General features: G+C 36.0%; 1 protein-coding gene across 1 annotated transcript; it reads right to left on the reverse strand.

The window, feature by feature from the left end:
• Positions 1 to 1211: 1211 nt before the first annotated feature.
• Wat (worker-enriched antennal transcript) lies at positions 1212 to 25614 on the reverse strand. The gene is made up of 4 exons (XM_011639903.2): positions 25240 to 25614; positions 12873 to 13005; positions 9416 to 9514; positions 1212 to 3113 (listed from the first exon to the last, which is right to left on the reverse strand). Exons 1-4 carry the CDS (start codon positions 25246 to 25248, stop codon positions 3088 to 3090), a joined length of 267 nt encoding a protein of 88 aa, XP_011638205.2. The 5' UTR covers positions 25249 to 25614; the 3' UTR covers positions 1212 to 3087.
• Positions 25615 to 26308: the final 694 nt, after the last annotated feature.

The raw sequence follows: 26308 nt of genomic DNA on the forward strand, positions 1-26308 counted from the left end.
CACGAGTCTCGTGCAATCAGCAATCGTGCAGTCCCGCGATGCCGTAATATCGTAATAAATCACGTATCGTTTTTCCTTAAATAAAAAATACCTACCGGTTTTACAAGAAGCAATGCGGCGACGATGCCGCAATTTCTTTAATTTCCGCCGTAAGCACGCAAATTGCCGTCTGATACGCAAATCGTAGATGCATAAGTAATCGGTAATATTCTTGTGAGGTTCAATCGATTTTATTCCACGTGGATATCCCGCCTCATTAATTTCGAAATGTTTTCACTCGGAAACGATTGGCGAATGATGCGTGAAAATACATTCGTCTAGCGATTGTGCACATTTTCAATTACCGAACGTATCTGAACGGAGAAATAATACAATACGGAGAATTCTGAGATTAGTCGAATCCTTTTATAATTATCAGCACGAATATTCAGTAATTGTTACTAATTATTATTAGTGTAAATAATACAGTCGATCCGCTTTGTAGCATAATTGTGTAGCATAATTAGCATAATTCTCATACGTAATTAAAACACAATCGGTTTTGCAGCTGCGGTTTATACACGAACAAAGACTTTTAAAACTCTAATAATAAATTGTGTTATCAAATCGTATCTCAACAAATCAGAAAACCTGTTGCATTTTCGAGACGCGAAATATAAAATTACGAGTACCTATAGTTGAATAACATAAATTATATTCAGATAATTATATAATTGTTTGACCAACAAATTGTTCTAACTTTTATTTGAAGCAATATGCGGCTTACTTACGAGTCTCTGTCTTGCTTTGAAAAAATTATCTGTTAATATTAATATTCGCACCCTGCTCATTAATACGCGACTGGACGTAAATGTACTTTCGTTACACGTTACAAGACACGGTTTCTCCGTTCGCAAAGATCGAGTGAGAGTCTTATGTATAGTCGGACATACATGTGTTTGAATATCCGAGCGCGCTCGAATGGGTTGCAGGAAACTTTCGTAATTACTAATACACGAACGCGAATAATGGCGTCCAATGGTAATTATCGTCGTCATGCGAGCGTCGTGCACCACAGATTTTGTCACGGATAAGAATGCTGCCCGTCGTGTTTATCATTTTATTGGCAAATTTCATTCCTGGACGAGATCTCCTTGAGTAATGAAAGGTTCCCCGCTGCAACTTTGATACACTTACATATTCTATATTGAATTAATATACATACAAAGTAATTAATGCGTGCTATTTTATTAAAAAAGTGCTATAAATATTTAATAGAAAACATATACATATTAATATTTACACATGTTTTCCATTATTTATAATATTCACTAATGTATGTAATTAATCATTACAGTTTTTCACTCTCAATTTATTTTACAAAACTGTATGTCATCATTTTATCGAAACACAAAATAAATCGTTTTCTTTTTTTATAAAAAATTTAATTATACATGCAACCATTGCATGATTCATCTTTGAAATATTTCTTAATATGTTTGGTTTTCCACTAAATTACTTAATTGATTAACTATTATTAACTTGACGAATTAAGCTAACTGACAAATTAAAGCTATATAATTTTCATAGACATAAATTTTTAGTGAACGTGATTTATAGACATTATTTGATATGATTTTATTTTATATTTCTGTAAATTATATAATATTTACACACTCCTTATAGATGTATATAAAAACTTACAAAAATATTCTAAGACCATACGTCTACGAAAATTACGTAAGGGCAAGTCAATTAACCAGAATGTGGATGTTTTTCGGTCACGGATCAATGAAGCTGTGGACTTGCGTATTTTTCGCCACCGTGCGATTAAAACCGGGCGCGTGCGGAACAAATTGGCTGGGAAGCCGGGTATTAATGCACCAACGTGGAACATATATCTTTTGCTTTTAAAGAACCATGACCGAATTGCATGGAAACGAAAGCGGTGACGGCACCCCGCCATTGATTCGTGACCCCATATCATTTCCTTACTCTTTTTCTACCACATTTACATATAAATATTACTTATGTTGAGTCGCACTGATTACACGGAGCGTACAATTTCAACGCGAATCGGCCTGGATCGGGCAAAGACTGTTCGCCCGAAAACGGTTACTTAATACTTAATTAAATCGCCATCGCGGTCGCAATAAATAACTTACCGGTCGGCACGAATCGTACGAATCGCTCTTAATCATGTCTCTTAATCATTCTCAGTGGATCCAGCGATGCTCGCGCCGGACCCACCTCTATCTTACCTGGTCTTGTTTCATAAGCGGATATATCTCGACTGTAAGGCACGAAGCTATTCAAGTCCCGCTCGCTTTGTTCTAGGATCGCACTGTCAAGAGAGCACGGTGTTTTCCGGCTGTTACTAATTATACACGCCTGAGCGTTACCGCCACGCGGAGGCGCGAATACCCGTAGTAATGCACCATAAAATACGACTTGTACTTTCGTAGACTTCATTACGCGGCTAACGGACGTTCTCGTTGCTCGTATTATTATGCTCGGGATTACCGTGTTCGGTATCGAGACTAAAACTAAGTGCCGTAATATCAATTTCGATATGGCCGATATATTTCGCTGCTAATTATTGATCTCGTTGACATTAGGGTCTTAAAGATGCATCTCGAATGATCCTTAATCCGGAGGAGATAAGGGAACACAAGTCTCGTTTATTGCGCTATTTCGCTAGAACTTTCACCTCTTGCGTTAAAATATTTTGTATACGACCTTTGGGAGGAAACTTGATATCTTCTGATGAGAAAAAGAAGCTCTGCTTATCGTGTAATCGCACGTATTTGTACGTCGCTCTAATAGCTCTCTTTTATCCTGCGAATCTTACGTAATTTGGCAAAGTTCATGAGAGAAGTAGGCGTACTCCCACGCCGCCAATCATAGAGGAGAGACCATTGTTAAATATAAAGAAAAAGAATCATTTCAGACTCATCTTTCCTTCGACGGACACGCATTGCCACGTAACGTTTCATCTACATCCACAAATTCTAGTTGAAGTCTGCGAACCGTAACCGTCCGAAACATCCTTGACCTCCATTTTCTTCGAGTTGTCATCTTCTTTTCAGTCCCTCGGTTACCGAATCTTTAGTAATAGAAGTAGGTGAAATATCCTGAAACAAATAAAGACTCGTTCTCAAACTCCGAACATTTTTAAATTGACGAGATGATAAATTATTTTACAAGATTTTATTTTTTAACGATGGATTATTAAAAAAAATTAAACATGCTAGATTTTCTCTTCATCAATTTATCATGCGCGGGCGATATTTAACACTGAATATTAAAATGCTCGTAAATCACGCACTTTAAATTTACGCATATAAGCGTTATTCCATCTATCTCTGTTGCTCCTACAGAATCGTAGGTAAACGAAGCATGGAAAATTAATTATAATATTTTCAGACTTCCGAGGTGTTTAACGCCAGCAGATTCCGGCAGATTCTTCATCATTATTGGAAATCGCAGTAAAATCACTCTCTTGATTTCTCCCGCTCAACTAAATTTAGATCTTCTTTTTTTTTTTATTCTCCATATTTTCCCCACCGTTTTCATTCTGTTTTTCATTCTTCTTATACTATCATTTGACGACAACTTCTGAGAACCCTCCCCGGATTCATCAGCGCGAGTTCCGTGTAATGATCTGTGTGATTTCCATCTGCTATTCCGCCGTCAAAAGTATCGCTCGGAATGTGTTAACATTCGGAACACCTGAAGGTCGCTAATGAGTAGCGAGGGTGATACCACTTCAAAGCTGCTAATTACAAGACCCTCGTCACCTTGTTCTACCCGTCGGAGCTGGCGGGCTGAACTGACCTCATCCCCTTCGCCTTCCATCCTTTGATTAGTAAGTGCTCGCTTTTCCGGTCCCCTAATGCTCTCTGTCGCTTCTCCCTCACGCTTTCGCATGAAAGTACACGTGTGCGTTGGCAAAATCGTACGCGGTGTCGATAATAAAGTCGACCGCGGAACGAACGGGGGATCCAAATGGAAGCCATTAAGGGGCCGAAAGGATTCCGTCCCCGTTTCGTTTATAATCAATTTAAATGCGAGAACGTCCTGATGACGTACGACAGCGTCAAAAAATAATTGTCAATAAATGGCTGGCCAGGTCTGGCTTGAAAATAATTCGAACGATTGATCGCAACGTATCGTTAATGCTTAAAGATTAACGCTTCGTCTTTTGGAATGTTCAATTAATTTTATCAAATATTTTATCAAACGCTACATACGTGCATAATTTATGATTATTTTATACTGAATAATTTTGTTAAAAATTGAATGTATCGTATGTTGTGTTGTCGAAATTATATGGATACGATCTGCAGCTGGTTAGTCAAATGTATTGGAACACTTTATATCGAGTCATTAAAAACTTCTTCCAGGCATCTCCGTGCGAACGTCTTCTCATTCAGGTTTCAAATTAATGTCCCGTGAAAAAAGTATTTAACGGAGATATCGTTAAGTTAGGCGAGTTCGTTTCCACGGGGAATACCGACGACGAGTTTCGGGGAAAATTCGTTTTTCACGCCCTCCTCCTTTCAACCCCAGATAAATTTCCGTCAAGGACGTCCGGAGGGGTCAACAGTTTTTGCGTGTTGCGTAATTAAATGCGGATCGTCGGGTTTAATGACTATCAAGGGGAACGAATGGCCGTTTGACCCCGAATGTTACCATCTTCAGCGACGTATTATATTTGTTCAGCCGCATCAAGATTCACGATTCGGCTCGTTATCGGTATGAGATACGATCGTTCGTAATTGGCAAATTGCGGATGAAGAATATACCCGTACGCACCTCCTTATCGCGAGTGCTTATTTCTCATTTCAGAAATTTAAAGATTTCGAAGGAAAAACAATTACGAAAATATTATTTAACGAACGGAAGTGATTCTCGCGCGCGGATTGCGTCAATTTTCGGCTTTTTCGGCCTTATCAATCCGATTAGCGCTAAAAACGTGTCTCGCGCGGCTCAGCAATTTTATTTCCTGCCGGAGAATTAAATTACACTTTGTACTCATTATCTGCGCTGGTTAATCTCCAGAATTGTCCCGATAAAGCAGCCGCGTTTCCCCGAGCCACCAACCCTTGGGGGTCTTAGTTTCGAGCTTAACGTACCTCCTCCTCAATCTCCTCAACGCACCGCCACGTTAATCACGGTACGGCTATCCGAGATTTATGTTTTCTCTCCCGTGTCGAGTTGCGCGCATTAACGAGTGCAAAACGTTATAAAGTGCGAGATGTACAAGGCTTTCCCCCGATATCAGCGGCGCGTGTTTCTCCACAGGGAGAATTTATTCGCCCGCCATTCACTTCTTTTGCGTCGTACGCGAGTTTTAATACCGTTACCGCTTGTGCCTTTCTTCCTCTCCCCGCTATCTTTTATAGAGTTATATAAAATATAATTCCGCGGCAGCGTTACAGAATATTTTGTTCGCAGAAGTACAGAATTTTTTTATTCGATCGCATACATTTTCCCGATTATGCTCGCGCAACGAATATTAACATAGAAAAAAATTTATATCCGGCAAAAGAGCGATTTACGAATCTTTGTTCTTCTTTGAATCAATCCGAGTGATTTTCATCCAGACTGTTATTTGTCCAACGGTTACATGTATGGAAACAAAGCTTTATTGCATCGAGCATGATATTGCATCAACGCATTTTCACGCGTACGCGATCACGTCTTCTTTCTGCCGTTTCTTCTACTGAATTTCACAAAACACGAATTACGCAATCAAAAATTCTCGCTTCTTCCGTCGATTACAAGCTTGATGACACTTGACATTTTTGGACGGCATTGATCTTCCCGGAGAGACAACCGATAACGCACTAAAACCGCGATCTGTCGTCGTTCTTCTCGTGAAAGGCGTCGCAACATCTGGCTTTTGTGGCGGAGAGAAACGTGATTTTACGATTACTGTTATAACACCGAATTCGGCTCTTCCAATCATTTTGTCACTCTCCAATAAATATTCCTTGACGCGGGAGATTCTCCAAATGATGTTGCACGAACGTCTTATATAATTCCTCCATTTGCCAAGAGTACTTCATTTTTATGTCTGCCACATAATCTCAACAAACTTTCGCCTGTATTTAAAAAAATATCTCGAATAAATTGAAAAATTCGCGATACGAATCGAGAACGAATGAAAATGAAGCGAATGATTCACGCGGGTCGAGAGGGAAAAAGTTGATCGAACTTGACCGCGTGCGACCGTCTCGTTCCTCGGTCAGAGGCGAGATCGAGGGAGCGTTGATCCTCGTCTCTCTCTGTCTTCGTCGCTCTTCCGGTGACTGGCCAAAAAGGCAACCTTGTCGCCTTGACGGCCTCGTAACACCTGTTACGCACAATGGAGTAACTTAAGTAAGGTTACGCGTAAAACGAGTTTGCGGGCCGCCACGAGGCCACGAGAGGCCTCGAATCGCTCGAAATCGCTTTCACCGAACCGCCGCGGACGCCCGCGTGCTCCAAGGCTGAAGATCCCCCGCGCGAGGAAACCGGTATCCAGCTGCGCTCGCCGGTTTCGCGGAAGAAGGAAGTACAAAGGTGTTCCATCTCCAGTCTTCCATCGCTCGTCGCAGCAGCGATCCCTCTTTCTATACAGCTCCTCTACATGGCTATATCTCCTTCTCTCATTACGTCTCGTTATGCCGCTTGATGAGTCCACCGTACGCGGGCCGTAGCGCAGGTGCGAAGAACGGCGCGAGAAATGAAAGCCGAGCGTGCGCTTAAATTACCGGAAGAGACGCGTTGCTCCCCCCCTCCCCCCCCCCCGCCGCGTGTATTACGTCGCGGAAATCGAGGGGATCCGATTACGCAAGGAGACCCACGTCGTCTCACGATTCTAATGGTACGTTTTGGGCGTGAATCGATTTTACGCATTTAGAACCCGATCTCGCTTTCTTCGATTTTCGCTTTGGGTAAATCGGGCGGTTCTAACCGGCGGTTCTAAACCGGTAAGTGGACCTGAGCGGCGCTGACAAGGTTAATAAGATAACGATCTGATGAAAGTCTGTATTATACCGAAAAAAAAAAAAAAAGAAAATGATTCGTGTTTATCTTCGTGTAATTACAGATAAAAAGGAGATTAGGATAGGTAAAAATGTTTATTGAACGTTTATTGCAACATTTTGCGGTATCCAATTATGGCGATATCGCACTGGGAATATTAAATATATTACTTCTATGGACTTACCTTGCACGATGCAGGTGATTACGATATCTATCGGCTAGTGCATTTCTGTCACCCGACATGCTGTAGTGCATATTACCAGGGTTGGGAACGCATTATTTATTGTTTATTTGTAACGCCGCATCATTATAATTATTTTTTTTTATAACAAACTAGTAACGATGTTACTTTAGTAACTGTAATGTTACATTTTTTTTAAGTAACGGTAACGAATTTGAGTTACTTTTATCGTTACTTTTTATATTTTGACATAATTTTTTAAATTTTATATTCAATATTCAGTCTGCGATCGATTTATAGTCCGATGTTATACTTAAGACTGTTTTAAGAATAATTTATCATAAATCAATCACAAGAATAGATTTTATAAATATAATATCGTCTTTCAAAAATTTGTAAACAGAAAATTGAGGATAAATAGAAGTATTTTAGCTATATTTATGAATTTAATGAAAACCACAGTCTTTTTTATTTGTATTTTGAGTATTTAAAAAAATCTTTAAATTTTTTGTGATCTTGTGAATTTAAGATAAAAAGTTTGATTATTTTCAAAGAGATAGTTTAACAAAAAATATGAGAAAAATTAATTTTTTAATCTAAATTTCACTTTAAAAAGTAACGGAGAAAATAACAACTCGTTCCTTTTTACGTAACAATAATGAATTACTTTTCAGAATCAATAACTGGTAATGATAACTAGTTACTTTTTTGGCTCAGTAACGAGAAACTAACTTTTACTTTTAAGTTACTTTTAAAAAGTAACTTTCCCAACCCTGCACTTAATACTTAATAGCTAAAAGACCCGCGTACCATGTATTAGTATCGCGTCTCGTTTGCCACGATTTGCGATTCCCGAATTGATCGTCCATCCAATTCGTCCATCCAATTCGAGGGAAATCACGATAGAGACGAGACAAGCGAGACGTCGAGAGTTAAGTCTTACAACATGCTCGTGATCGTGGCCGTCCATTGTAATGTTATTTCAACGTACAACTCTTCCGGGTGTGTGTGTGTAATGAGAAGAGCTGATTGTCGTCCTCGATGTGAACGACAGGATACCATTAGCACACTCGCAAAACGACGTATCCGCCGAGATTCAAGAATCGAAGAACCTCGGGTAGGTAAGACGAAGTCAATCTTTGTGAGAACATAACGACAGAGGTAACAGGGGAGAAATTTTTTACAATTTGTTAGTTCTTGAAGTCGTGTATAGCTTCGAGAACCACTAAAGAATCAAGCGAATTCAATCTTTAATAAGCCAATTTTACACAATATGAGAGGGGATTGAAATTGGGACATTTATGCGTACGTCGGATTTGCGACGATTGTTTGCTGAGGTATTTTTTTTTTTTATTAATTTACAGTGCATTTGTATATTATATAACGCTATTAACAATTACAAATAGTGTTCGAACAGTCGCGCAATTTATAATAAAAAATCATATCTTATCTTAATCAAATCATTTTTTAACTTAATATACTGCATTTAATTACATTATAAATTGTAATGCTTTTTTAAAATTTAATATCGCATTAAATTATTCTTTATATAATATAAATATTAACACTTTGTATTTGATGACAAGTCAGTAACGTTATCGCGAATATACGCACAGTAATTTCTTTTTATAAAAAAACCTGCATTATTAATGTGCTCTTCACTCATTGTAATTTATAACTTAGGACATATCATCACATATCTCTTTTCACATAACGTCATTACTGTATTTAAAACATTAATATACATCAGAGAGTTTCGCATGACTTTTCGAACACTTCATAAAACAATAAACATCATAATTCTGCACATGCACAACGCGCATGCACAACGCTCATGCACCCTTGACGTGGAATTAAAGTTTAGGAAGTTCGAGAAATGTATGTATATCGTAGAGACTATGTTATTTTACATGTGACAACAATAAATAGTGCTTATACATAAGTCGAGTGCAGAGGAGCGAACGAGGTATCGCGTGATGAGAAATAAATATATATACTGTCTCCCTTCCTCTCCCTTTTTTTACTCATTCCGTTATCCTCGACGACTCTTTGGGTTGCCTTACATGCAGAGACTGGTCACATAAAGACTCGCCGGTTCGTCTATTCCACCATCGGATCCCTTCCAACCCTTTCGTCTGTTTCTTTTCTTTTCTTTTTTTTTTTTTTGTGGAGAGAGCACCGGGATTTCTTTTGATTCTCAGAATCCGATGAACGATTTACCTGCGCTGGGTGGCACAAATCCATATCCGCTCGCGCCTACGATGACGCCGCTGGTGTCAGCTGCATTGGGTGGCGGCCCAGGTGGGAATAACACCGGACCTACGAAAAAAGAAACGCATTAACGTGTTAAAATGTGTACTTTCGCAATTCCGCTTTAAAGACTGCTAGAGATCGTTCTCACGATTGTTTGTCTCGATACCAAAAAATGCAAACTTTATTTTTTATTTCTGCATTTCCTCCGGGTGAATGCGTTAAAATTTTTTTAACGGCAATCTTGAATCACGTGAGAAGAAGAAACGCCTGTTATCCTTGGGATAATTTTCGCGAATAGATCTTTACCATTGTTTTGATAAAATCGTCGATCAAAAATTTATAACGAAATATGATTGGTACCGTGATACAATAGCATACTCATTGTATGCTAAACACTGTATGCTAAATATTCTTTAATGAATCTATTGATCTTCAATGATCTATAACGAGTGGTATTTACAATGGTATACGAGATCTACACGATCATTATCGACATGATCATTTGATGTTTGAAAGTGAATCGAGTTGATTGGACACTTGCTTCAGTTACGAAGATCATTGGCTTTCATGGTCACTGGGAAAGCAACGATGCGCGGTTAATCGCACATGGTAAACATAGTATCATTAAATGTAACGTTAAAACAACTTTCGATTAACCTTATTTAACTGAAAGCTTTTATTCGATATAACACTAAATATACATTTCTTTAAAATTATTCGACAAATAATAAATGTACAATTAATACGTTTACGTAAATTATTAATAGTTATGATTAATAGTTATGAATTATTAATAGTTATGATGATTAATAGTTATGATGATTGCTGCAAAAGATATATATTTTTTTATTTATTTTTATTCCAATGAAAACAAATAATATTTATTTATTTATTTTTATTCTAATAAAAACAATAATTTTTTCAATATTCAAAAAAAGTTTTAAAACTGCCTAATGTAAACTTTCTAAACAAAAATTGTCTCCAAATTATTTGATCGATTGTGCATATTATATTATTTAACAAACCACAACTAATAATAAGTGGCATAGTGTTACGTGGTATTAAAGGAAAGTTGAATTTATCTACGAAGGAGTAGTGGAAATCCTTTCTAACACACTTCACGAGGAAGTTGCTTGTATACCAGTATTATTAATCGACTTACCGACATGATATTATATAGAGATGCAGATACTATCTAGATTTTGAGATAATTATCTTGGCGGTCATGGCACTTGGGTAACAAATGCTGATTTTGTCTAGTAGTCTTCTCTTGTTATTACTATGAAGTACAGAATATACTGTAATACTCGCAAGGCGAGTCTGGTGAGTAATCGTTATGAATATTCAGCAGCAAAAAAATGAACAGTTTGTTTAACTGACATAGGCTTCCGATCTTATCCCAATAATCGTTTCTAAGCAGTAGTCTTGATATAATGAGAATTATGAGAATGGAAGATAAATTGAAAGCATTGATCATTTAGTACTACGATTTTTTTTCAAAGTTAGATAGCATCATAAAAACTACAACAGCCTAATGTTCGAGTTAAATAAAAAGTATAAATATTACAAAATGAATAATAAACATATGCTCTTACATTTTCTACAGTGCGTTTAACTAGGACAGTTAGTTTTTGTATTGGCAAATTAAATGTGATTTATGTTGCCCAGACTACTTATTCAGCATTCTATCAGACACATGATACATGACGCATTACTTATTGTACATGAATTTGAACTTGACACTTATTTCAATATCGATTATTATGTGCATACCAACACCCGAACATGTTGCAAGGATCATATATATATCCTGTCCATGGCATTTAAATAATGTAGTTCGATTAACTTTAGAAGTAACAGCGTAAAATTTTTTACGTTTATACTAAACAATCTAAAATAATCATATCAAAATGGATTTCAGAATTAATCATTCAGAATAGATTTCAAAGTTAAAGAAAATGTTATTTATAAATATAAGTATAAACGTAAAAAAATTTTACGCTGTTACTTCTATATATATAATTAATAAAAATGTCATAATTTGATTAAAGGAATTATGTGTTTAATAGAAACGAACTGGTTAACATAACATGGTCAGAAATTTGCCATAATTCATAACATTCATATATGAAAGTAAATGGCTTGCCTTTCCTTCCGTTACGCGTCCACGTGTTTGGATAAATCTCTAGTTAGGCTTGTTGTTCCGGTAAAAGTTCTATACTATCTAAGCAAGATAGATTCTGCATCAATAGCGGACATTACCCACACAATTCGATTCAAACTCGCTCCTCTCGATCGCAATCAGTCGTTTGATTATACGACATTGTGTACTTCAAAGAGCATTCCTCTTATATCTTAGATCTTTACAGCTGAATGAACATAAACCGTCATAAAAATGATTGTTATATTGTCAATTGTGCATGGAATGTTATATAAATGAACTTGGTAACTACGAATAATGAGCATCTACTAATCTCCTAAGATATTTTTATAAGACTGTATATTTATTTCATCTCAATTTCTCAACAACAAATTTCTTATTAAAAACTATTAAGATTAAATATTAAAAAATTAAATAAAATAAAATTAAATTAAATTAAAATTAAATTAAACTAAAAAATTAAATTAAAAAAATTAAAAAATTAAATAAAATTAGTAAAATTGTTGTAAAACTTCAGTTTACTGTATAATTGTACTTTTAGCTTAGCTTTGCTACTATGCTTTGGTTTTACACAGTTAACACAAAACAATAATTATAGTCTGTTACATCTTTCAATAACATCGTAAGCGAGACTTTGTTTCTTAGAAATCTTTCACATCGAGGAAGAACTTTCGAACGATTGAGGAATTCTAGCGAACAGTATTGGAATGCCTATCGTTACCTGCGGATAAAATGAGGCCGTTTCTTCGCGGCGTACGCAAATAGAAGAAAACATAACAAGAAATCGTCGTAATTATACGATTCTCAGCTTCCTGATAACATAGAAGATGTACAAGCGGGAACACTTCCGAAGCATATCGTAAACGGTAATAGTACTTCGAGTACTCGGATACTTCGAGAGATTTAATAACAAAGTATGCAGAAAAAAAGAGGAAAGCATAATTGTTTTGTAGCGAGCAATCGGGTACAATAATAATATACCGACGAAACATCTTTAACATTATGTAAATTGACGTAGTCTCAGTTATAAAAGGTCATCTCAGAAAATCATAAACGATATTAGAAATCTATACTTGGTCAGCTTACAATTTTATAAAAACATCAATAACATAATACATATTATAATTTTTAAAAAACAACATATATTATAATATATATCAATTCTTTTTTAGTTTAAATTTAAGTTTTGGTCGATAAAGCTATTAGCCGTTATTTTCATAAAAACTCCATTATATAATCTCGGTTGTTGTTAAAATAACTTACCTCTATTCGATCTCGCATCCCTCAGTACCGAGGTTCGAAGACCTCCGTAAGGACCAAATCCCGCGAAGAAATGCCTGAAGTCTTGCGCCGTGACGCTCGTCAGGATGGCCATGACGAATGCGACTAGAATTATCTACAATTAAAAAGAAATTCGTTATTCTCACAAAATGTGCAACTTAGAATAAAATCTTTTCTCTGCACTTTATACGAAACTAGATAAATTTCATAAGTGAGATAGCAAATCTACCTGACAATAAGATATATAAATTTATTCCAAATCTTTAAGAAAGAAGCAAGAATATCTCATTTTAATTTCTAAATTGTAGAAGGTTGTGAAAATTGTGCAACAGAAGCGTAATGGAAAAGGAAAAGCAGCTCTAACTTGGATGTTTAATCTTACGTTTTTGAATCGTGATTATGAAATTGTGCAGCAACCGCCTCTTGTGAATCGCAAATGCGATACGATATCACGCTGAGAAAGAATCTTTTCCTATGAGCAATCACACGGTATATTGCAGCGATTTACATAGTTGGTACACAGGATGAAAACTAGATCGAGGAACCAAGTACATATTTTTTTCGCTCGTTTCTAGACGTCTACTCTGCCAGTTATTAATTATAACAAAGTAAGAATGCTTTTGCGTGGCATTTAATCAGTCGAATTCTCACGGAGCAACAGCTGCTTGACGAAACTTGTTCTTCGTAGCGCAACGAGCAAACGAATCATCACGAGAGTATGTTCGACCGTTATTTCGGCTATCCGAAAAAAAAAATAACGCCGTTATTACGATAATTATCGGTGTACCTTGCCACTAGAGCCGAGTCCGTGCCGAGTCTAGCCTGTCAGGTGCTAAATAATGATACTACCCACATAATGACATTAAGTATAGGCTTTAAATTATCGAGATAGGCTTTAAGAACGAGCAGAATATTGGTCGCGCGGTCATGCGTCCCTCGTTGAAACTTGCGCTGTAAAAGTCAGAATTATATCCCTTTACCTACACTCTGACAACCCGTACGCTCTCTCTGATCTGTGAAATTATATCGTCCGTGACGAAGGTGCGTGACAATTTTTACGATTGATCGACCACGTTTCTAATGTACAGTTTCCACTGCGGGCCGCAGAAATTTACGACTCCACGGCACACTTTTCCATGAAGTATTTACAAGCAAATACATATATACCGCTTAACGTTTCCATTTCGTCGAGAACTCGCGTTTATAATTGGCCAGAAATTGTGGATGCGTTACGAAAAAATTTTATTTTTCTTTAGCGCGATTTTCTTTAGCGCTGCCTCCTATTAATAACAATTTTCAATTGACAATAATTTTTTTTATCGTAATTTTTTTTACAACTTCTGGAAATTCATTCAGTTACATCGCGTATTCAATTTTCTTCATCAATCTATCGCGCTCCCATGATGTCGCAAGGCAAACACTGTCACAATCAAATTAACGGAGTTAGCCACAAGGACTCTCGTCAAATTAGGATGACGTAAACTGCGTTATGCATTCGCTTTGAAAATCCGTTATCGCGCCATGAATTTTATGTCCTTGCGTAAATATAAAAAAGATGGAGCAACTGGGAACGAAACGTCGGGGCCGAATTTCTTTCTTCCTCGAGATATCGTTTTCTTACGTAAAGCTTCTGATGAAATCGTTACAACCGATTTACGAATGATGCCTTTCGACGACGTTCGAGGTATCAAACGCGTCGACGAGAAGATCATCGAAGGACACCACTTCTCGATTGCAATTATAAAGTCGGTTTCTCGAGGTAAACACTCGGATAATATAAAGATTACCTCAATCGACAAGCAATGATCGTTGGCAAACCGAGTTTGCCATGGTTCATTTCGCGAGATTTCTGTATCAAAGGCAAGGTGAGCCACCGCTGCATGGCCGCTTTCTGTCGAGTCTCTTTTCGCGTGGTTTTCTTTCGTCGGTGCAATGTCAAGGCAAATCGGTTGGTAGCTTGCCTTTAAAATCGAGCGAGTTGTGCGCGATTTCTCGGAACGGAATTTCGCCGCGGACTAATCGTGCGAAAGCAGATACGTACGCGTTTCGTTAACAGAAATTCCGAGACCGGCGATTTTTGCTTTAACGATCCTCGGATCGTTGGGCTTCTGGGATTTCAATCGCGACGATATCCTTTTACGCGGCAACGATCGATAATCGTTACAGTAGGAAATTAACGGCGGGACGTGCAATCAACGATTTATTATCTATTTGCTGTTGGTGCATGCCGCGAATCGTTTCAACGCTCGACATTTCGACATACAATTCCGCGCAGCCGGATTATTATCTTATAAGCGTAATGCAATAATATGTTGCCGTTAACGAAGCGTAATTGATGGGCCGAAAAGCGCGGAATGAAGCGAACATTCGGCGAAATAACGGAATAACGGATCGTATCACCGAGAATAAACACAACCGCGGAAAGACAAGCTAATGGCGCAGGCTCAGTTGCGGGACGGCAGATTGACAGCGCTTTTAATTAATAATGACCATTAAAAAAGCGTAAACGCGCGGACTGCTATTTACGACTTTTCCACAAACGCACGCTTTCTTGTTTCTGATTCTTATCGGGTGCGGTCGCGTGCCTCCACGCGTAACTCACTTTGTTAATCAACCATCCAATGAACAACTATCGATCTCGTCAACAATTGACGAGGTACTCAAGTAGAACAAGAAATTATATAAAGATCAGGATGACGTTAAAATGATATCATTTTGACATCATTTTGACGTCATTTTGACGTCATCTTGATCTTTATATGATCTTTTTTTGTTCTATTTGGGTAGTCATGCGTAAAAAAATCATATTGACACAAATTAACAGAGCGAGAAATTAACACATTTTAGAATTAAATATAACACGTGTAAGGCGTGATTAAAATATGCAGAGAGAATTTAAAATAGGTAGTAATATTTTATATATAAACGTGTATTGGAAGAAACGCTATGAAAGAAAGTGAATTTTATATTAACGTATATTGATTCGAAAATTCTTAGATTTTCCATCAATGCCACTTTAATTTTTGAAATTTTTTTTATTTTAGCGAAGATGCTAAATGAGGTATCAGATACAACGATATTTTAACCTAAAAAAGATTAATTTTTTATTTCCTACAGCTAGAATTCGAAATAAAAAGCATTCAAAAGTAAAAGCAGTAATAAAAAATTTAAAAATTTTACTATTTATTTGTCGAGTTTATACTGCCGTCTATTTAAGAATTCTGGATGTAAATATAAATTATAATAATTATATCAGGTCGCGAATAATTTTTTTACGCGATAGTGAGATAGACGAAACGAACATTGTGTGACAATTCATAATTCATAGAACTGCTGTCATACAACACATTAATTCTTTGAAACACAATTCAATCTTAGTAATTCTATCTTTCTCGGAAGTTTTTCATGTCGCCGCGGCTTGTCATTGTCACGCAACAACAAAATTAGACGCAAGGATCGAAACACGCAGTACGCGAAGCAGAACTCGATTTCGCGAAATTATGAGCAATCTCGCGAGATTCAGCGTTCATTATGACACCGCAGTTCCATTTCTATTCAGACAGCGCGAAGGCAAGGTGAAGGCGAGGCACTCTATCTAAGGATGTTGAGATCCGAGATGTAACGGAAGATGAGACGACCGGAGAAAATCCTTCCGGAGAAGATTCGGATTCGCGATTACGACACAATGATTGGTCTAGCGGAAATTCGATGACAATGCGAATATCGAGGAGAGAGAGACCGCGAGCGCGAAGCAAAGGAAGCAAAGGAAGTAATTTAGAGAGTGCGCGTCGCACGCGCGGCATCGCCGCCTTCGTTTCTGCGAGGTCGCCCACAAAGTGCGGCACACATGTGCGTAAGACCGTGACGTGAGATCACGCCGGCCAGATATCTCCGTCCGCGAACACGCGGACGATCGTGAGGGAAGAAAAAATACCGTACGGCGCATACGACGGTGTTTCGCGGTGATTTCGCATAGCGATTTGTTTTACGGCCACGAGACGATATCCGCCGATCGACCGGCGCCGATCGTTTTACCCACGGGAGAGAAAGAGAGAGAAAAAAAAAACGATACGTCAGAGAAATGCGGGCGGACGGTGCGGTTTGTTTCATTACGCGGACGGTATTTCATCCCGCTGCTTTGTCTCCGCGAACTCGGCGACCCATCGGACGAACGGAACGGCGATGAATATTCATCATCCGTGTTGTAATAACTCACACGCGCGCATCTCGTCGCCGGTATTTGTGGGATTAGAAAGACGGCGAAAGATATTGGGAGGGATGTCACAGTCGCGATACATCGCGAGGACTTTTAATAAATTAATTTCTCCCTTTTATCCGAGACGGAAATTTAGAAAGTCTCTCTCAAAATCGTTAATTTCTTCCAGACATAAAGACTTATCTTATATGAAAAAACAATTTTAGAATATCTTGAATACAAATCGTAATGATTTATGCTGCTACTTGTAGTATCCGTGCCGTTTACGCGTATTTCCTCACCCATGAATCAATTGGGTCAAATCAATCAAGCGGAGCTGAAGTTATTTTGATGTCGAGTTGTCGAGTTAATTCTATTAATTTATTTATCGATATGTCAATTATTGAGTTGTATATCTTTATTCGTGCCCCACCTGAAGAAAACTTGAAAATGCAACAAACCGGTATAACTTAACTTTAACAGCCTTATTTAATCTGTGTATCTATTACATTAACGAGGACGTTAAAACGAATTGCATTGTATGAAGTTTATTACTCTAAGGATATTTGCTGTTATCTTTTTCATATCGATGCGGAATATCGAGGAAGAATTTATTGGTCAGACAGATCTGATATGAAGGTAACAATATATCCTAATTTACCATTTATTAACAGACGTAACTAAGTATCGTCACTTCCGCTTGATATCTGTTAGGCCTAATTAAGGCAATTAATGCATTTAAATTAGTACATCTTTTGTTCGTTGTATCTATTCTGTGAATGAAACAGATGATTTCTCGTGAATCATATTTCTGAATCAATATAGTAGTGATATTTATCGACAGTCTGAGGATCGAGAGGAGCTCTTACGGCTTTAAACCAATCTTCTACGATCGTAGAATGCTTAGATAGAGATACTTAGCACCGTCCACGATGGCACTTTCGCGTTTGGCGCCGAGTGAAACGTATATTCGATCGGTTCCTGTGGGCGAACTTTTACACCATTAATATTAATCGGCGCAATTAGGTTGCGTATGTTCGGAGAATGTGCATGTGTGCACAGTAAGAAATAAAACTGATAGGCAACAATTTAAAGTATTCGTTAATTGCATGATAGTTTGCGATAGCGAGGTCTTTAATGCGTTTATTATTATGAAAGTATTGTAAAGAGAAATATCGCTTATTATTTTATCTGCATTCTTTATCTCGATTGTTGCTTCAATTGCTATAATCGACACAAGTAATAATAAAGTTGATAATTTATTCGTACTTAAAGTATTTTTGATACATAATTATTACATATTTACATAGTAATAATAGTTATGTAATAATAAAAAAACGTTTTAGGTGAAAAAAAATTTTAAGGTGAAATATTTTAACTACATTTATTTTATCTACATGTTTGATAATACATGCTTTATAATAATGTTAATTTTTTCATTAGAGGCGATCTAATTAATTTAAAGTTTTGGAAGTAACTGATGAATATTAATATATTTTAACAGTTATAAGCGTATTACAAATCACAATATCGTTACTTCCACGGGAAAGAAAAAAGAAAAGAAAACTTAGAAAATTTTTAATGGATTCTCCGATATTATAAAATAAATTATCTTTCGCATCTTCAGTTTCAATGCAAACTATGCTTATACGTAACGTAACAAATATGGATATTTTGTAAATTGTTTTTCTTGTAATAAGATGTCAGGTTTAAGGACGTTAATTTATGTTTTGATGAGAATCAGACGAGAGACATTATTTTCTGAATAGGAAAATCGAGGATAACTCGTTTGTTTCCTTGGTCCTGCAAGGTGAAATATCGCAATCTAAGACTCGTCTACGTTATCCCGAAATGGAAGGCATCGAAGGTGACGAATATCATTATTTCTCGATTATAACTCGCGCAATTTTTGCTTTTATATCAGTACGCAATTACATTCAGTTAATGCAATATCCGATCCGAAAGTTACCGGTAACGAATTATAATTTTCATAATTCCACATGCAATAAGTCTGATTAATGTCGTCGCACTTCACGAAAATTCGACGGGAGAAATGTTAAATTCAGCGGGCAGCAAAGAGAAATTACGTTTGATTCAAGCAGTAAGTAATTATATACTCTGATCTCATTACTGCTTTTTTTTAATATAATTTTTAATTTTTTCGTTATAATGTATGTATAATTATCCTTTTTTTTATCTCGAAGCAATCTGAAAGTTAATAATGGTGTCCGTATATTATTACGCCGTTTATGAGAAATCCAGGCAATGTCAACAGGAGTACAATTCGCGAGGGCCAACTGCGATTCAAATATTATATTAGAGTGTAAGACATAAATCATATCGAGAATATCGGAGTGCAATATTGATCGTGACATTATGTAGACCGTTTAGAACATCCATGTACTTGGCTGAAACTTCGTGATTAAATTCGTCACGCCAACGGTAAGTACATCGGTCAATGTGCATCGTTTCATACCGTGGATTTCTATGCCCGCATGAAATTTCCCTTTTAACACGGTCGACAATTTCCTATTCCTCTCGCACAGCAAGGCAAAACTATGGCCGATATTGCGGAAAACGTTTACGGCCGTGCTTAAATCTCGCGGACATTTAATCACAACGATCGCAAAGCTTAATGCGAAGGAAAAGAAAGGAAGAAAGTGTCGAGCTCGGGAAACTATCTATGGAGACTATCCATTGTTAACAAGAATGTAAGCATTCTCGGAATAGTTGGAAAATTACACGTCACGGGCGACGAATGCATCCCGAGTGGCAACGCCTCTTTCATGGAGAAAAACAGATGTTACTTTCCTCGTATCTTTCGTGAGGCACGCTTTCTTGCAAAATTGATTTGTTGCATGTAATAAAACTATTTTTATGGCAGTCATACAGATGATTATGGATAATTTACGAAGTACAATTCTACAAAATGAACGACGAAAATTTTCACGAAAATTTTCACGGAAATTTACGCGATTCGATGAAAAAAAAATCGTTTTTTTACATAAGAATTGTTATTCTCTCGAAATCTCAGCTCCTTCCGGGATCTGAAAATTCTAGGAAAACTTTGTTCCAAATACGTAATTAAGTAGATCTTTGCCGACGGAATTTAATTAAGGCCCATTCCTTTGACTGCATCTGAGACTGCACGCGGTAAGCGAGAGTTATAAGAGCGCATCATTTTCATGCTACATCATGTAAAGCACTACCGAGTGAAAGTATACACGCACTAAATTCATTCTAGGACAAGCTCGTTTGCTTCTATGCTAGTATTACGAACCCGCCCTTGGCGATAAGCCAGCCATTACAAGAAAGAGGATCAAAGGTGTTGAAAAACGTGCATGTACGTAATACGTGATGTGTATGTGAAATATACAATCGCGAAATATTATAAATGTGTGCTAAATCAGTGAAAATACATTGAGTTATATGAGAAAATACTAGATAAATATTATAAAAATATACAAAGTATACTTGCAAATAAAGCAAAAATAAAATCATAATCAAGCCTGAAGAAAAATATAAAATAAAATAAAATGTCTTCAAATATAGAACTAAGTGATGAATTCAATCATTAATATTACAAGTAATAAATAGCAACATGTACGCATAAGTAATAATTCTTTCTTCGCCAGAAATACGTTAGTTCTATTATTATTTCCTCTTCCTACTAGGAAATGTTCTCCTTTCTCCTTCGTTAGAGTCATATGTAACAAGAAATATGAGCGAATATTTCTAATACATTGTGTTATCTGTAATCATATCGGTTCTCAATTTTGACGTTTTGTGAAAGGGGTAATGCCAATTCAAGAAAGCAGGAAAGATAGCAAAAGGGTGTTTTCAATTGTCACGGTTGGACAACTGCTAAAATACGATGGAAGATATTGATAAGTATTGCACACGCTCTCTGAGAAAAATAAAAAAAGAGAAGATAACAAGTATGCGTGTGTGTAATGATTTTGAAATATATACATAAATTAAAATATTCTAAAAAAATAGAATATTTTAAATACAGTTGATTACTATTCAACAAATCTAGTTTGCATATTAGTATGCATATTAACGTGTAATACATGTCTTTCTAACATCCAACTAATTTTCAAACATTCAATATATATATATATATATATATATATATATATATCTTTTACTATCAATAATTGTTGATTTGACTAATTAATTAAGAGAAAAAAAGGACACACCAAAATATAATTTCATGATATTAAACCAATGGTTACATCTGCATTTTATTAAATAAAAGCATTTATAATGGGCTTTTATTTGAAATGTAGGTAAAAGGAATAAAAAGATAATATAATCGAAAAATAATTTATAAATATTAAAACAAACATAAATTGAAAATCAAATTTTATACAATTTAAATTATAGAAAATTTAAGATAATAAAAGCTGATTGTAGCTAAATTTCTTAATTATATTAAAAACTAATTAAAATTTTTTGCATCAAAATATTTTATTCTTTTTGATAGAAAGATTATAGTTTGTTGTTTTAAGGAAAATTAATAAAGCGGAAAATTCATATATTACATATTCTGATTATATTACACCAAGTTTGCACCATTTTTATACACACACACACACACACACACACACACACACACACACACATATTTCAATGAGGTAACCACTTGTGAAATCACGAAGGGAGTGACACAATTGTAACTTTCTGCATGCCATTCGTGCACTAAATCCTTTCTGACTACGCCTGTAATAAACCTAAATCAATACAGGCATATTTATCTATAGGAAAACCATGTACATATATACATACGATAATTAGCTAGTTTTATAATGTCTAATTCAAATATTGCGAGTAAACAAAATATGTTATTATTTATTTAATATCACATACATTTTATTAAACTTTTAAGTTTAAACCTTGATTTGTGAATGTATTTGGAATCCAACATTTGAAAAATTTTTGAAACGCGGAAAAGGAGATGTGACGTTTAAAAAAATTAAATCCACGCATTCAAAATATTTAAGAAAAGTTAAAAATAGAGATTAATATATTATATAATATAAATAAATATAATATAAATATACATGTGCGTGCGTGCGCGCTCGTGTGTGTGTGTGTGTGTGTGTGTGTGTGTGTGTGTGTGTGTGTGTGTGTGTGTGTGTGTGTGTGTGTGTGTGTGTGTGTGTGTGTGTGTGTGTGTCTTTCATAATAGAGACTAGTTTCTTAGTTTTTATACGCGGGAAAATTGTTTCCTCGGAATGATATTATATTTTACATTATATTACAATAATTAAAAGTGTATTTTATAGATATGGATACAATATTAATAATTGCTTACTGATAGCATTAACAATTAACGTCCCACAATTCGACGTGTAAGCTATGGGATAAATGTAATGCTTACGAAATTACAGCTTACGGTACACCGGAATTGCACACCTACGTTACGAAATTTTCACTAATAGTTTGCATAACCAATCCAGATTATTAGCACTACTTTCTCGCGATACATTTGAAAAAAACACTTGAAAAATATCGTTAATTAATGTTGCCGCCCATGATATGAACAAGACTGAACTTAATATTACTCAGAGATGTTCAGTGCTCTCGTTTAAGTATTAGTGCAGCTAGTATAGTTTATAAATTAAACAAGACTGAACAAGACTGAACTTAATATTACTCAGAGATGTTCAGTGCTCTCGTTTAAATATTAATGCAGCTAATATAGTTTATAAATTAAATCAGATCACGTTCTGTCAATTTGATTCAATTACATAACTTGTTGTTTTCAATTCCTTTTTTTATATTTTCTATATTACGTAAATATATTTTAATAAGATGATATTTTAACTTTTTAAGCGTTCTCTTTATTTTAAGCGTTCTCTTTAAACCGGTTAATTTGATCAATAATAATACAACGTTACTTGAGATCGTAATAGCATCTCTCACACTTTTACCAGCAATATAATTAGACGTAATATGTTTCTATTTTTTTGTGATACCACACATAAATATGTAATGTAATATAGATAATATATATATTTTCTATGTAATTTGGGTATGAAAAATTTCGAAAAATGTAACATGTAACATAATAAAGAATTTTATTAGCAATCGTTATTCTTGTATCGACCTGTTTAATCTTCTTTATTTTAAGAAAAAGTTTTAATAAATAAAATCTTTTTAAACAAACAAAGAGTTGAAAGCAAAAAAACTTAAATTATAAGCAATTTAAATTTAAATTATAAGCAAGTATAAGCATATATAAATAATTTCAAATCGTAATCGGAAGAATAATCAAAATCAAAATATTTTAGCAGTAACAACAAATCGAATAATTTTAATTAACTCAAATTGTTTATAACATTCTTCTGCACTAATATGGCAAACGATAAGCATGAATAACAATTCCGAAGCAGATATAGATCTGAGTTAGGCTAGAAGCTTACTCATCTGTTATAGATGTAGTCATCAAAGGAGTGTTCTCCCGAGAACGTTATTCTTATTATGCATTATGCAACATGTGAACGATCTAAAGCTTGCCGGACACGCCAGTTCACCAACAAACGAACAGACAGCCCGGGGCAAGGCCGCAGACTTGTCTCGCTACGGGCTAGAATCTCTTGAATGAACTGTTACATGTGTTTGCAGTGTTTGCAGATTTCATTGCTGCAGCCACTATCTCTACGTGCATCTTTCTTCCCTGTGAGAGCTAATCGATCTTTCCCGTTAATTTACATATCTGGCAGGCAATTAAGACGCATGAATATATATATATATATATATATATATATATATATATATATCAAAGGAAAACATTGTAGAATGAGAATAAGTAGCTATCGTAGAAAGAGTCAAAGAATAGCCTCTTTCTACTTCTTCTACTTGCATTTAAGATTCTCGTTTCCAAATGATTATGGAATGTTATATAGCTAATTAATCATTGTAGCTAATTAAAATTTATAGCTGCTAAAAGCGTTGATTTACGAAAGTTTGAAATCTAGAATAATTATGGCAGAAGCATTCTTGTTTTAACAATAATTGAATTGCATCGTTTTGCTTTAAAACTCTGTTCAATTAACGCGAATCAGGACGATTTTTTTCCGCGATTTTAATTGCGACGAGAATCTTGGCAGATGCCAAAACAAATTGACCACACGGATGTAAGAAAGCATGCTTTATGATCGAATGTAAAGAAATGAGAATGTAGAAAGTCGAATCGAAATACTTGGAAACCTATATTTTTATGTTAAAACGATGTGAATAAAATTCTCTTTTACCGACTTCCGCGATGCGGACAATGAATCTCAAACGGAGCGTGGATCTGATTTCATTATGGGACGATAAGACAGTAAATGTAATATGATTGTTGTCTAAAAAAATTTATTAGCTTAGGGTGCACAGAAAAAAAAATTAACATTAAAATTAAATATTTATCAAGACAAATATTCTCATATATATATATATATATAATAATAATAATAATATTATAATCTTTAAGATAGTCTTGATTTAATTAAACTTGTATTGATACGAGTATTACTTTTGCAAAGATAGATGACTCAAGATTAAAAATCTTCTATATTAAAATTATAATATTCTTGCTTGTATATGGGAATATCTACATTTGCATTAATATAATAAAATTTAATTAAATCAAAGCTAAAGTTTTTCTAAGAAGATTATAATATTCTTGCTTGTACATAAAAATATATAGTCTTTAAGACTAGCTTTTTCTTCTATGAGAAAGTTAACGCATCAGAAAAATGTAATCCACGAATTATATACTTGGCACACATATTTCAATTGTGTCTAACAATCTCTAATAAAGCCGCGCGTAAGTCAAGAAACTCCTAAATTCTCTATTCCCTTATAAAGACGTGCGTATGTCCTTTGAAAATCTTAGCGTATCGAGCTATCGAGTTCCTCACTAAGCGTTTAAGATTTCACTAATTAAAACAAAAGACCCTGATGACACGATCTCACTGGTTTAGAACGGAACACTCTCGACCACTCGCGATTCTGCACGTATCATTCGTGGCAACAGTAGCAAGACCCTCGGGAGGGCCGTCCCTCCTCTTCCGGTTCCTTTCCCTCGTTCGTTCCCGCGCGGACGCTCGCTGATTTCGCGCGGACGTATTCAAGTATCACAGACGCACATCGTGTACTTACGATTCTCATCTCTCTTTCTGGGTCTCTCCCGAAACTGCGGCGAGTCGGAACGAGCACGTTCTCCGCGTTTCCCCGTGAACCGTGCACAGATCGGCCGCCAACTGCAGTTGCACTCTCGTTAAGCGGCGAGTCTAGGAACACCGCGCAACGGTGGTGTGCCTGCCACCTGCCACGCGGGGGTACGTTCTCGGAGGCTCGCGGGCTCGCGGATGGTAGGGGGCTCCGGAAGAAACGCCTACTACGATGCGGATCGTCCAGAGGTAGCGGAGGCAGATTTCCTGTGTGGTAGCGGCGGCGCGGAGATTCTAGGTGATTGAAGAAGAACTCTCACAGCTGCTGCCCGTCTTGGCAGTAGAGGACCGTTTGACTCCCGGTGGGGACCGATCCTGAGACTTATATGTCGATGTTGGAGGCCATCCACGTCTCTGTCTCTCCCTGTTCCCCCCTTGTGTGCCCCCGCCCGAATCATTACCCTCCCAAGGGGCGCGAGCGATGGTCAAGGTGACCTTCGTTACCACGAGGGATAGCGCGGACAGGAAGCCGCGCGAGAGCAGCGCCTTTGCGAGAAAGGCGAACATAGTCGCCTCGTGGATCTCCAGACGATCGATTCGATATTTTATTTTTCTATTTAAATGCCGTGAGTCACGACGAGGAAGCAAGAAGGATACCTTCGAATGGCAACGAAAGTATTCCTCAACATGATCCATGAAAAATAGATACATTAAAATTGAGTAGCCGAGTAAAAGACTTTTTGTATAATGCAATTAGCAATAATGGACTTATGACAAGTCATTTGAATGACAAATCATTTTGAATGTAAATCTTGAATTGTTTCAATTCCTATTTAAAAAGAAACAATTTTTAAAGATTTTGTATGTTGTCTTGAATAATTTGAAGGTTTTAAGTGCATTAAAAGAAAATAAATGTGTAAAAAGAATATAAATGTGTTAAAAATATATTTGTTTTACTTTATTAAATATTTTAACAAACAATATACTAAAATATAAACTCTTAAAACTAAAAAAACAAAATGAGATAAAGAAAGGGCTAATGAGAGTCAGTGCAACAA

Source organism: Pogonomyrmex barbatus, unplaced genomic scaffold (assembly GCF_055798465.1).
Source record: "Pogonomyrmex barbatus isolate J1 unplaced genomic scaffold, ASM5579846v1 scaffold6, whole genome shotgun sequence".
Classification (NCBI taxonomy): domain Eukaryota; kingdom Metazoa; phylum Arthropoda; class Insecta; order Hymenoptera; family Formicidae; genus Pogonomyrmex; species Pogonomyrmex barbatus.

Coding starts and splice junctions, on each gene's coding strand:
- Wat (XM_011639903.2), bottom strand. Junction 9,515..12,872: donor GGATGCGAGATCGAATAGAG/GTAAGTTATTTT, acceptor CTTTTTTCGTAG/GTCCGGTGTTATTCCCACCT. Junction 3,114..9,415: donor ATTTGTGCCACCCAGCGCAG/GTAAATCGTTCA, acceptor TATTTGTTTCAG/GATATTTCACCTACTTCTAT.